Consider the following 14606-nt stretch of genomic DNA (forward strand, 5'->3'; position numbering starts at 1 on the left):
TGTACATACCACAATAATTTTCAGTGGTTTCCTGGCAAACTGTACATTTTAGTTTGAATGAAACTACGATAAATGTAGTTACTTGTTCACCTGCTTTCACTATTCTAAGTAAAGCGAGGAGAGGTAAATATTCATCTGATGTCCGGTGTGTATTTAACAAGAGTCAATGTTTCATCCAGCTATTTATATTTGGTATAAATATGGTTTTGAAGTCAGTTCTCAATTGTTGACCTCTAACAAAATATTGTTTACGTGATATTACTTACAAATTCATCACTTCAGAGGACTGTTTCAGAAAGACCATGCTAAAAAACTCCACAAAATAGCAAACATTCACAAGGCTTATAGTTTATGTCTTGAGTATGCTTTTATCGCAACACAACGGGTTGCATAAAGCATACACACAGTGCACGTAGACTTCATTTACTTTACGAACGTTTAAGAGGGTTTCTTACTTTTCAGTTTTTTTAGCCCAGGAATCCTCCAACTCATCCTCAGAACTGTGTGATGGTTCTTCTTTCTTCACAGAGAACCTGCCTATTGGTTGTAATGCTGTTTCTCGATGTGTGAGGCAACTGGATTGTGTTTCAGTTACCTGCAAGAAGTTCCAAAAAGTGCATGTAGGGTAACACCATCACATCAAGGTATCACAAGGATTAATTCATTTAGACAGCTGACACTTGCTCTCCTGTAAGTAGAACAAGTGGTGGTACAAAGTCGGGATCATGTAAAGTCCATTGAAAGCAGCAAGCATGGTGTAAACAGATGCTGAAGGCCAGTAAGAAAAGCATGACATCCGTTTGCATAAAATTACTCCTAAATTTGAAGCTCATTTGGTACTTTTTATGAGTTTGTGAATATTTCAAGAAGCACAGGAAGGCAAAACATTTACCTGTGTGGAATTTTCATAGAGGAAAAACCTGCATGAGCAAATGTGATACAAATATCCTGCTGTAAAGGCAACCTTTAAGCACACTTTTTAACATAAAATCCCAAAAACCTGATTTCATGACTCAGGAGTGGGACTTTACATTTGGAAGGAGCTTTGCTACACATTTCATTTTGCCATGGTTCACAAAATGGCTGTAATCGAGCCCAAAGACTGCAACAGGAAAATGTGGGAGTCATAATTTCCCTTAAGAAAGTTGAACAGTATTTTTCCATTTCATATATATTGCAAACCATTGTGTGTGGGAATGCAATCTCAACTGAAAAACGGTCTTCATGAAATTTCATCTACCCATCTAAATGAGGTAGTGTCAATAAAAGGTGAACATGCGCATTTGAGATTATGGAGCGTTGCAACTATTTTAAGCATAGGCTATGCAATAGGGTGTACACCATGTTCCTGGTATCCCCATTTCAGCAATGTGATTGTCAGGTGATCCATTTCATCAACGTAACTGTACACATCTGGCAGAATTTAGGAGAAAATACTGTTTTAACAGGAGGCGTCCACTTTCCTGTCAACATTTTTCAAAAGTACCTCCAAGGAAGGTACAAGTTGGGTGTCATAAAGAGGCTAGAACCCACATACTAAAGTGCACTTAGGACGTATGAGGACATTTTCGATAGCAGCTTAGACTGTTTCTAGAAATCTTTAAGGTGGGCAGCTTTGCTGGTGATGGCAGTGACATGGCACTTAGTGAAATGCTGTATTAAAAGTACTGTGGCCGATGAAGCTTGCTCAGCATATCAGGTTTGGTGCAGATTTGCACCACTCCAATGATGCAGAGATTCAAAAAATGAAAATCACACCATGGTCATAAGGGAACACAAGTGCACGGCCTATGCCCCTGTGTAGGGTAGTTCCTATATTCCCAATAGGCTCTGCGCATTGGAATAATATATCCTATAGATTAGACGTAGGACTGAGGTCTACTAGGTCTCTGTCGATTATACTAGAATTAATTGTGAGTGCCAGCTAGCTCAGAGGTCACTAGAAACTTTCTCGAATGAACAAGAAGGGATTAGTTTCTGACAACAGCATAAACATGACAACTTTGTTTCTCCAAGACAAAACTGATCTTCAGAGTAGTGGAAACAATAGATAGATATTTTACTCAGTCAATCGTGCATGCTTCATTTCACCAGAGGTGCAGAGAAATAGAGAGACGGGCGTTTTTCAATAAAAGTATTTATTGGACAGTCTTCTTTCTCATGCAGAGGAAATGAACTGCAACAATCGTAATACTTGCAAAAAACACAGTTGATGGACAGAATGTAGAACAATGTCATACCAGTGGAGTCAAGCTATCCAGGCTGATGAAGGCTGATGAAGGCTGATAGCCAGAAACCGGTCCTTGGATGCTTGATTCCGGTCTGGGAAAGACATGGCTTGGTAGTTCGGACTGGACTGTTCCCATGAGGCACAGGGTCAGAGCTGATTTGCATATAGCCAGTGTCTAACCCAGGGTGGTGTGGAGTACAAATAAACGATGGATTTAGGCCCAGATCCTTGTACTGGGATGAATGTATGACATTGTTCTACATTCTGTCCATCAACTGTGTTTTTTGCAATTTTCACCCCGAGTGGGCTGGGTATGCTCAGACGCGAGTCCCAGGCTCTCCACACCACTGGAGTCAAGCTATCCAGGCTGATGTAGGCTGATAGCCAGAAACCGGTCCTTGGATGCTTGATTCTGGTCTGGGAAAGACATGGCTTGGTAGTTCGGACTGGACTGTTCCCATGAGGCACAGGGTCAGAGCTGATTTGCATATAGCCAGTGTCTAACCCAGGGTGGTGTGGAGTGCAGAAAAACGATGGATTTAGGCCCAGATCCTTGTACTGGGATGAATGTATGACATTGTTCTACATTCTGTCCATCAACTGTGTTTTTTGCAATTTTCACCCCGAGTGGGCTGGGTATGCTCAGACGTGAGTCCCAGGCTCTCCACACCACTGGAGTCAAGCTATCCAGGCTGATGAAGGCTGATAGCCAGAAACCGGTCCTTGGATGCTTGATTCCGGTCTGGGAAAGACATGGCTTGGTAGTTCGGACTGGACTGTTCCCATGAGACACAGGGTCAGAGCTGATTTGCATATAGCCAGTGTCTAACCCAGGGTGGTGTGGAGTGCAAAAAAACGATGGGTTTAGGCCCAGATCCTTGTACTGGGATGAATGTATGACATTGTTCTACATTCTGTCCATCAACTGTGTTGTTTGCAATTTTCACCCCGAGTGGGCTGGGTATGCTCAGACGTGAGTCCCAGGCTCTCCACACCACTGGAGTCAAGCTATCCAGGCTGATGAAGGCTGATAGCCAGAAACCGGTCCTTGGATGCTTGATTCCGGTCTGGGAAAGACATGGCTTGGTAGTTCGGACTGGACTGTTCCCATGAGGCACAGGATCAGAGCTGATTTGCATATAGCCAGTGTCTAACCCAGGGTGGTGTGGAGTGCAAAAAACCGATGGATTTAGGCCCAGATCCTTGTACTGGGATGAATGTATGACATTGTTCTACATTCTGTCCATCAACTGTTTTTTGCAATTTTCACCCCGAGTGGGCTGGGTATGCTCAGACGTGAGTCCCAGGCTCTCCACACCACTGCAGTCAAGCTATCCAGGCTGATAGCCAGAAACCGGTCCTTGGATGCTTGATTCCGGTCTGGGAAAGACATGGCTTGGTAGTTCGGACTGGACTGTTCCCATGAGGCACAGGGTCAGAGCTGATTTGCATATAGCCAGTGTCTAACCCAGGGTGGTGTGGAGTGCAAAAAAACGATGGATTTAGGCCCAGATCCTTGTACTGGGATGAATGTATGACATTGTTCTACATTCTGTCCATTAACTGTGTTTTTTGCAATTTTCACCCCGAGTGGGCTGGGTATGCTCAGACGTGAGTCCCAGGCTCTCCACACCACTGGAGTCAAGCTATCCAGGCTGATGAAGGCTGATAGTCAGAAACCGGTCCTTGGATGCTTGATTCCGGTCTGGGAAAGACATGGCTTGGTAGTTCGGACTGGACTGTTCCCATGAGGCACAGGGTCAGAGCTGATTTGCATATAGCCAGTGTCCAACCCAGGGTGGTGTGGAGTGCAAAAAAACGACGGATTTAGGCCCAGATCCTTATACTGGGATGAATGTATGACATTGTTCTACATTCTGTCCATCAACTGTGTTTTTTGCAACAATCGTAATACTGGCAGCAAAGTATAATGCGTACAGCAAGAAGAGTACCATAAAATAATTCTGTAAAAGCATGGTATGGTTTCTAAGCCATAGAATACATACATAAATAACAAGCATTGGAAATGCAATAGGTCTCGCATTAGAAAAGTTGGAGTTATTGGTCTTGTAAATGACATATTTTATTTATTTGTTGGTTTTTAAAATTGCTAAATTGATGGCTTTGTCATTTACAATGCCAATAGTTATAACTTTCGCGAATGTGACACCTATAGCATTTGGAATGCAACATGTTTTGTATTTACGTGACTTAGATGGCAGCTCTGGTCGTTAGGCCACATCTCTAGAGAGCAGGAGAGTGCAGCAGGGGAGAGAAGCACAGCAATGCAATAGGTCTCGCATTAGGAAAGTTTGAGCTATTGGTATTGTAAAGGACACATTTTTTATTTATGTGCTTGTTTTGAAAATAGCGAAATTAATAGCTTTGTTATTTACAATGCCAATAGTTGTAACACAATATGTGTTGTGAGGGTGAGTGAGGGTGAGGGTGAGGGGTTGAGGGTGAGGGGTTGAGGGTGAGTGAGGGTGAGGGGTTGAGGGTGAGTGAGGGTGAGGGGTTGAGGGTGAGTGAGGGTGAGTGAGGGTGAGGGGTTGAGGGTGAGGGGGTGAGTGAGGGTGAGGGGTTGAGGGTGAGTGAGGGTGAGGGGTTGAGGGTGAGTGAGGGTGAGTGAGGGTGAGGGTGAGGGGTTGAGGGTGAGTGAGGGTGAGGGTGAGGGGTTGAGGGTGAGTGAGCGGTTGAGGGTGAGGGGTTGAGGGTGAGTGAGGGTGAGGGGTTGAGGGTGAGTGAGGGTGAGGGGTTGAGGGTGAGTGAGGGTGAGGGTGAGTGAGGGTGAGTGAGGGTGAGGGGTTGAGGGTGAGTGAGGGTGAGGGTGAGTGAGGGTGAGGGGTTGAGGGTGAGTGAGGGTGAGTGAGGGTGAGGGGTTGAGGGTGAGTGAGGGTGAGGGGTTGAGGGTGAGTGAGGGTGAGGGTGAGTGAGGGTGAGTGAGGGTGAGGGGTTGAGGGTGAGTGAGGGTGAGGGTTGAGGGTGAGTGAGGGTGAGGGTGAGGGGTTGAGGGTGAGTGAGGGTGAGTGAGTGTGAGGGTGAGTGAGGGTGAGTGAGAGTGAGGGTGAGTGAGGGGTTGAGGGTGAGGGGTTGAGGGTGAGTAAGGGTGAGGGTGAGGGGTTGAGGGTGAGTGAGGGTGAGGGGTTGAGGGTGAGTGAGGGTGAGTGAGGGTAAGGGTGAGTGAGGGTGAGGGTTTGAGGGTGAGTGAGGGTGAGGGGTTGAGGGTGAGGGTGAGTGAGGGTGAATGAGGGTGAGGGTGAATGAGGGTGAGTGAGGGTGAGGGTGAGGGGTTGAGGGTGAGTGAGGGTGAGGGTGAGTGAGGGTGAGTGAGGGTGAGGGGTTGAGGGTGAGTGAGGGTGAGGGGTTGAGGGTGAGTGAGGGTGGGTGAGGGTGAGTGAGGGTGAGGGTGAGTGAAGGTGAGGGTGAGCGAGGGTGAGGGTGAGTGAGGGTGAGGGTGAGTGAGGGTGAGTGTGATGGGAGATGTATATGGGCATATAACGAGAAAGCGAAAGTGAAAGAACAGGTGATGTGGAGGACTCAGAGGTAATCAGAACGGGGCCGAACGCAGAGGAGATGGCTTCGAGCTCCAGTACACCACCCTGGCAGCAGGTGTAAGGTGGCTGAAGCAGACAATGCGCATCTTGACGACGGAGAAATCCCATTTCAAAAAGCATCCAGGGCCCTGCATTATAGCTTTGGGCTTTGCTGACAATCACTGATCAGGAAGTCCTTTGCTAACTGGTAACGACCTCTGCTACTGGACGCAGCCTGTGGTGGGCACATTGCTTGTACTGCAGAAAAAGACAGAGTTTAAGCAGCACGTGAGAAGATACCTCGGGCTGCAGGTGGGAGCAAAGTACAGGCCCTGCACCCTCCTCAGTCTGCATGCATGCACGGAGCTTGAATTGCCGTGGCTCTGAGATTTTGGTGGCTTACTACAAAGTTGCCAGGTTTTGCATGTATGTGCACTGAACACCAGGTTTGTAGAACTGAGCTTTGATTTAACAAACGAGTGTCTTCTGGGAGTTGTAGTTTTCGTGTGCCAATATGTAAAAAAAAATAGGCTAATCTCCATGCCCGATAACTATCTGTAGTAGAAAATATCAGGAGTAAGAGAGATGGTGATCGGCACAAATGAACGGCTGGTAACCTTATTTGTGGCACAGAACCGTTTGCAACCAAAAAGATTGGCTTTCTGGATAAGAAAGTAAGGTTAGCAATAGGCAAAGAAAAGAGACTGCTAGAGGCACACACAAAAGCCAGCTGCTGCTGTGTGTAGGACCACCGGTGAGCCCAGCCTGCCTTGAGTATGTAAACACACTCCATTCAGCGTCATCGGAGTGCAAAGTTCCCAGAGAAACAAGAAAGGAAACAAGACGGAGGGCATTGCTGTGGGGAGGGGGGGGAGGAGAAATGCACACGGCGGGCAGGGGAGGGGGCGGAGCGGGGAGAGCGGCATGAGGTTGTGAAGCAGCCGGGGCCTTTGAAGTGAAGCTAAGCTTCACTTCAAAAGGTGTGGGAGGAATGCGGCTGAGGGAACAGACGGCGATTTGGTGATGTGCACGCGCATTTTAGGTCAATGCGCTTGCGCATTGACCTAAAAGCCACGGGCACAGCAGCAAATCGCCACAGTTAGGTAAGCTTTGTTTAAAGCCCTATAGTCTCGCTTCTCTCAATGCGCATGCGCATTGATAGGTCACGAGACCTAATAAAAGGTTAAAAAGTACTCAACTGATGTTTCTAAAATACGCCTACCCCGGTGTGCCTAACCTAAGTCTGGAACAAGAGAAGGAGTAAGTGATGTGTAGCATAAATCTAGTATTCTTTTTGCCAAGAATCTATCCAAGATTTCTCTTAGGGTCTAATCAGCTCCATACCTTGGTTTAGAATGAAGGAGATCTCAGGACTCGATTTCCCAACAACCCATAAGGGTAGCTTGGAAACACTGGAGCTGGTTTCTCGGCAAGAGAAAAGACAGCGTCTCTCTCAGTGCGTCTGCTGGAGGGTCGGCTTCCTTTGGCACTTGCTGTAGCGAGCTGCGTTGGGCAAGTAGATAGTCGAACTGCTCCAAACCACAGTGTGTTTGCTATGGCAAGTGTGGGCATATTTATACCTTGAAGGTGCCGAGTTTGACTTAAAGTTGGACATAATAACGTCATCAGAGTCTCAGTTCTTTGAAAAGTCCATGAGTTCTTGGACAAACCAATATTCAAGCAAGGGGAAGTCCCTAACTGCTGAAGCAGAGTTTTCCAAGAAATCGTTGTGGATTTTCGGAACTAGTGGGAGTAGCCATGCCGTATTTGGATTGCATGAGCTATGTCTAAATATGGTTATGATTTCTATGCCTATATAAGGATATGGTGATTTATACCTATATAAGGGCATGATTTGGGAAAGTTACACTAGGGTCCTAAAATGCTATATATGTTTAACTAAAAAATGAGTTTAACTCCTCTTTCCAATGTAAATCTGTTATTATACATGTCCCTATTCAATTCTAAACACATTTAAAACACACAAAACCAAGCTTCCTTTTTTTTTCCTATGTTAAGTGAAAGTGTTTAGTGGCACTCCAGAAATGCAGCTTTATTTGACACTTTGAACAATCAAACAATTTAAGTGTTTTCACACAAAAGCACCGTAGGCTTCAATTAGAACCATTTATTCAAAACATGGTACCAAGAGATCTAACTCTTAGTGTAGATAAATTCGTATTATCTGTTCTGGCGAAGGCGGTAGCCAGGAGGAGGAAAGTCGAAACAACATTGTTGCTGTGTGGACAATAAGAAATATGAAGCTATTTTCTATTTTTCCTTTCTCAAATCTACAGAAACAATCACATTTAGATGACTCATCACTGAAGGGAAGAAGCTAAAGAAACAACCAAATTTAGAAGACTAATCGGGTACGGTGGTGGAAAATAGAATAGTGGATTGGTAATACAAGTGGTAAGAGCGAAGGTGTGTAATTGTTCAAGCTAGAAAGTTAGGCAGTGTATCTATATAACAAAGTATTATGCCATAGCAATACAGGTGCCTGTGTGTATACTTATGTGTAAAGTACTTGTGATGTATTATTTAAATTAATTTGTTGTTTTGATAATCAGTCTCTTTAGTAGATCTTCACTGGGCATGATACATTTTGTATGGAAATCAGATGAACAATGCATGAGAAATAAGTGTAGGATCAAAATAATTATGTAAGAATTGGATCCTTAGGAAGTCTATTAAATAGCTGAATTATTCAAACTATCAAATTAATAGGGAAAGATTTTTGATGTAGGGGTAGGGACCCTCCGTTTGCGCAGCTACTGAGCAGGATGGGCAGGCAGCTCTGCCGGTTGACTACACAATGAGTGATCTTGTGAAATGGGGGAAGACAGGAATACCCAGTCAAAGGATATCGGTCCCACTGCCAATCAGCTAGCAGCCTCTGGTGAGGAGGTCAAGCGTGTGAGTAGAGGAAGTGGAGCCTGTAGAATAGGAGCTGATGTCTGGAGCAGTGTGTGACTTGGATAGAGATCTCAGATCCCCTGAAGCTTTATCTAAACATCATGTCGTCTCCAGGAAGAGAATGCCACTTTGGGATGTGGTTTTGTTTTTGAGAGCAGCAGCAATGAAACTTGATGGGTAGGTAGTGGAACATATCACTATAGACAGGTCGGAGAACCTTGGAATCGCCCACTATTACAATTGGACTAATAATTGGTACTGGTTGAAATACATGCATAATTCGTTTGATTTTTTTGCTGTCCACACTATACCTTACCCCACTACTATTCTGCTTTCGAAACTGACAAATTCCTTTACTTTCCTTGGGTTGGGTTCTGCAGAAGTTCATACCTATTTGGGTTGAATTCTCCTATGGCTGACCTGCCTTCGAAAATACTGACTGTACACGTACATTGGTGTTTTTTGTCTTACTCCATGTTTTCTTCACTACTTTTACATTGAGTGTTATATCAGCATTGAAAAACACTAGGCCTACACACTGAGAAAGAACGAAATACATGTTGGCTGTTTCTACACATGTTGGTTCACCTCTTGGAACCTTGTTTAGTTACAAAGAAATGAAATCATCCTGTACAAATCCAAGACAACTGAATTCATGAACTTATTTGAACTACAAGATAACGCCTGACACAGCAACTCAGTTTTGCCCTTCACTTCTCTAAGGTCGGAGAACTGTGCCAGGGACAAAGGCAATCTAATTGGTAGTACAAAGGTGAACTTGAACAATTGTTGGTCTTGTCATGCATTAATTTTGTCCAACACCCTTCATAGCAGTAACAGATGAACTTTGGTTTGGCGGGGCAATGGAGTGTGCAGCTTGTGGAGGACTGCCTGGATTTTATAAACCCACCCTCCAAGTTAACCCCAGAGGGTGCATAACTCATATTACCTACTGAACTATATTAAAGTAAATAGCAGCTTCAGGTGAAAATCCGTCCTAATTATACAGGGGCAATCATAGCTTTCAAGAGACTTAAGAGGAAGAGAATGGTATTGGACGTGCGGGCTTGAGAGAGGGGCCAGACAACCTCAACTTTATAAACTGGACAAATACACTCTTCTTTGCTGCAGGTTGAAAGAAGAAATAGCCGATACACGAGTGGAGGAAAACGGTGTGAAGGACCCGGCCTCACTCTCCAGAACCCGCAATGAGGAAACCTTTGGATACCATTAAACAAACTAACTCTACGTTGAAACACACAAGATACTCCCTATGCATGGAAGTGAATCTTTGACTATTGCAGATGTTAAACTACTGAACTCCTCCCTTGTAAAACTGCAATAGTCCAGACCAGAATGGAGACTGCAGAACGGCGATCGGAAAGAAAGTTTGTAATCACGACTGCATGGAAATAATACAAAAAAATTCTGAGGACTATTCATTTCTCTTTATGAAACCAATCGAAGTATACTACTCCCTGACTTTACCCTGGCAGCCCAGAAACAGAGACACAGTGTTGATGCTTAAAATTATTAGTTATGGAATAAAAACATTGAAATACATGATTATTTCAGCTCGGCTTAGAGTTGCAGAGGAAGGGAAATCCTGGTTCTTCTAGTCCCAGGAGGATGGCTGGATGAGTGACGTCCTGTAAGCATCATTGGACAACTAGAGTAACTCTCCCTCAGAGATGAGAAAACAATAGAAATAGTACCAGAACCTTGGCAGGGATTATCAAGACCCATGAGGACAGCGGTCGAAGAGTTAGAATGTGCCAAGCAGTATACAGCAAAAGAAGTTCTGTCTACCAAGATCGAATTAGAATGAACAGCCGCTGTGCGCACTTGGCGAGAGACTATATCCAGAATACAGAACTGAAAGAAAAACGTGCAAGGAATACTAGATTTAAAAGGCAGGTCTGTGTTATTGAAAGACTGAACATACTGAATTTCCTGATGGCTCTGGAAAGAGGTGGGTGGAGGGGGTCCTATCAGCCCTACATTCTATTGTTTAACAAGATGCTTGCGATCCTTAAAACCAAGAACATGGTGAGATTGGCAAGACATATGAGCCAATACTTCTTAAATGGGGAGACAACTGAAGGAGTCAAGGTACCTATTTGGGGGAGGGGAGAAGTAGTTTTGGAACGCACCACGTGCAGTGTGGGATAGTAGTTGGAGGGAGTTAATCAAAATATTAGATTTGGTGACAAAGCAAAAAATGCAGTGCTGGGAAGGACATTTGAGGGAAAACAGGTAAGCAAACATATGGTAAAAAGAGAGAAACATGGCAAATTATGGCGGTTGAGATCAACTGACATGCATGGCATAGAATATTAATGGTATAGGAAACAACAACAAGGAGGGGGTGATTAAACTAATGTTGTTCAGATATGGACCCAAGGTGACCCCTCTCCCAAAAAACAAATCTTATTGGCAATAATTGTCACTTTATTGGAAGGGGGAAGTAGTTGTTTCTAGGGCATCCCGGATATTCCAAACAGTCCATGGTGCTGGTGAAGAAACCACTTACGTTTCATTTAGGGAAATGTTGGAATGATAAGTGATACTATGAGATGATAGAATGGGGGAGAAAATAGCTTTTGCTACTGTACATATTTATCAGTCCTACCAACCACTGCCATACAGGAGATCTTCGGCACAATGATAGCATCTATAAGGGACCAACTAGATAACAGGAGATTTTAATATGTTTATCAAAGATCAGTTAGACAGGACTATCTATGTGTAGAAAGGCAATGTAGAACCCATATGGTTAAAGATAGAAAGTTTCAGTTTTGCCAGAGTTACCCAATTAAGCATGAGGTTACCTCAGGGATCATCACTGAGTCCGAGTGTTTCCATGTAACCACCAAATATACAAGTATGAACAATAGAAACTAAGCTCAATAACGAGGAGTTTTTGGTCAAAATAAACTGGCTTTAGCATATAATTGGTGGTGCAAGAAATTTAGCACTCCTCCAATCACTTGAACAGGGGTGTTACATCTAGGGGTTCAGCTGGATGAGGAAGTATCTCTGAAAGATCAATGGCCATATGTAGGTAGCCCAATACCGGTCGGTAACGGCCGAAATTACCGAATTTCGGCCGTTACCGACAGGTGTTTAGGGTTTGAGATGTAGGAGGCAGGTTTAAAGAATCGGTAAAATACCGATTCCGTATTTTAAGGAATCAGTAATTACCGAATCCAAAAATCTATGTAGGAGGCACTCAAGTGAGTGCCTTCTTGCATTCAGGATTCGTTATTTACCACCAACTACAAGTTGGTGGTAAATATCGAAAACCTTTAAAAAAACAATTTTGTGCTTTTTTTAAAAGTGCCATGTGGCAGACATACATGCCCTTAGGGCATGTATTTGTGCCACATGTGCACACATGCACGATTCAGGGGTGCAACAGGGTGTCAATATGACACCCTGCCACCCTTGAATATGTGCCCCATATTACAGATTCGGTATTTACCAAATCGGTAATAGTGAATGGCTTCCCATTCATTTCTATGGGCCTCCAGGTCCATAGGAATGAATGGAAATTACCGAAACGGTAAATACCGATTCTTAAATACCGAATCATACCGATTCGGTAATATTTACCGAATTGTTTCCTACATACCATTTACCGATTCTGAAATACCGAATCGGTAAAATTCGGTATTTTAGAATCGGTAAATGTAGATTACCTACATATGGCCCCAAATCAATAAACCTGCGTCCAATGGTTTCTTATACCTGAAACAATATAAGAAAATATTTCCATTCCTGTCCTTGGATGACAGAATAATCATGACTCATGCCCTAATCCTATTAAAGTTAGGCTATAGCAACAGCCGTTAATAAGGCATCTCTATAGGATATTTAGCAAGCTTCAGGTCCCCCAGAAAGCCTCTGTTAGGCGGATCCATGCACTAAATGGGCACATGTGTAAGCATACAGTAAGAAACTTCAATGGTTACCAGTGGAGAAGAAAATCAGGCTGCATGGTGATTTTGCTTTCTATATTAAAAGCCCAAAATTCCACAGGTACATCCCCTGCTGATCACTTCCTTCAACCAAAGCTTGTAATTTAGTATTGCTCGAAGTGAGGAGGGCCTGGTATGGCTTTTAGTTGCTTAGCAGCTAAGCTCTGGAATACACTCCCATGCAACCTCAAAAAGATTGATTCTACTATCCATTTTATTAAAGCTTTTAAAATCTTTCCTTTTGAAGATCAATTATGAGAGAGCTTTGTAGCATGGACCAGTTAACTTTAGTACCAGGATGGTCATTCAGGTAAATGCTGCTCTGTACAAGAGGACTTGACAAATGCAATGAAGCTGGATGGGATCATAGGGGCTGAAGGACATGTGGAGGGAGAAACATGCAACCGATCAGCAGTATTTTCAGGGGCCCAAAAACATATTCAAGAAGGAAAATGTTACTTAACCTTTAAGCATCTGTTTGTAGCACATAGTGCTGTAGATTTAAATGCTCTGCATGCTCATGCCAGCTGGTGTTAGGTTTCAGATTTTTGCAGATTTTCGTTGAAGACGTCTTTCGAGTGACGGAATGTAGTGTGACTCCTCCTTTGGTGGACACTGCAGATCAGCACTGATTCAAGTTAGTTTGTTTTTCGCACAGTGGGTGAATGTATGTATGGAGTGGCAAGTGAACACAGCATGTTTCGCCATGTGCACTCGGCAGTGTGTAATAGCTAAGAAGAGAAGAGATCTACGGTGAACATGGTATCCATGGAGGAAGGTGGGGAGCTCTATAGTTTGATTGAGGTGGAAAAGGATACTATCTTGGGGAGGAACATCTGAGTAAAGCCCTGTGAACCTCAATGAAAGGCTCTTGAAGGGTAAATACCTGCCATCACTGATGCATCGAAGGGACGTTATGGATACGAGGAAAGTCACCTTCCTCGAGAGGAAATGTAAAGGGCTAGATTACAGGAGTTCAAAGGGGGGGGGGCATGAGTGTGGTGCGCACTACATTAAGTGTCCACACACAGACACAATGGACCCTGGAAGGTATGATCCTCTTGATGCCCTACATGAATGTTTTGATGAGAGCGATCCTAAATAAGGAAGAATGTGTTTTGTATGTCAGCACCAACAGCGGCTGGGTGTAGCCGATTGGATGCGTGAGACCTAACATTTGCAGGCTCAAGATGTAACAAATGATGTTCTAGACAGTAGGCTTTAAAGGGTACAGCTGCCTAGGGATGCAGTAGAGGACAATCCATTTCCACTCTGCAACATAATAGACCTGCACAGTAGGCTTGCAGTCTTCCCGCCGGATGGTCATGCTCTCTTACGGAGGATGAAGATAACCAAAATCTACGACCTCAGGTGCTAAATCTCTGGGTTAAGTTGCCTGGGGTCTGGGTGCTGGATCTGGCCTTTGTTCTTTGAGAAGATCCAACTACCCCCTGGAAAGCATCTGCATAGAGCTGTATGCAATGCTATGTGGCGCAAAGCCAGATCTGTTGCACTAGTTTAGTATTGACACGGGAGAGAGTGCTTATCACCATGCTTCTTGAGGCAATACATGCCTGTCATGTTGTCTATTTTGATGAGAAGTTCATTGCCTTAAATGGCTTGAAAGTATGCTTTGAGAGAGAGGCACATAGCCAGCAGCTCATGGTAGTCGATGTGTCACCCATGTTATTGAGGGGGGCACAATCCCTCAGTCGTCATTTTGTCTAGACTGCAAGCAAGGCATCCACTGTAATGGATACCTGCATGACTGCGTCTGAAGAAGGTCTGCACTGCAACAGATTGTTGCTTTACCACCATTTCAGAGCACGTTGAGCACTGGCCTTTAGCAACACTTGGTCTACCAGTGATACTACACTTGAGACCATTGCACCGAGAGACGCTCTTGTAATTGGGTGGGTGGGTGGGAGGCTTGCTGAGGGG

General features: G+C 44.2%; 1 protein-coding gene across 3 annotated transcripts in view; it reads right to left on the reverse strand.

The window, feature by feature from the left end:
- LOC144763144 (uncharacterized) overlaps positions 1 to 14606 on the reverse strand; it is a 268884-nt gene that overhangs the window by 125659 nt on the left and 128619 nt on the right. For all 3 annotated transcript variants that reach the window (XM_078648466.1, XM_078648465.1, XM_078648464.1), the window contains one exon: positions 456 to 595. In XM_078648466.1, coding sequence (XP_078504592.1) covers positions 456 to 595 — 140 coding nt within the window. The remainder of the gene's footprint in view (positions 1 to 455; positions 596 to 14606) is intronic.

This window comes from Lissotriton helveticus, chromosome 6 (assembly GCF_964261635.1).
Source record: "Lissotriton helveticus chromosome 6, aLisHel1.1, whole genome shotgun sequence".
Classification (NCBI taxonomy): domain Eukaryota; kingdom Metazoa; phylum Chordata; class Amphibia; order Caudata; family Salamandridae; genus Lissotriton; species Lissotriton helveticus.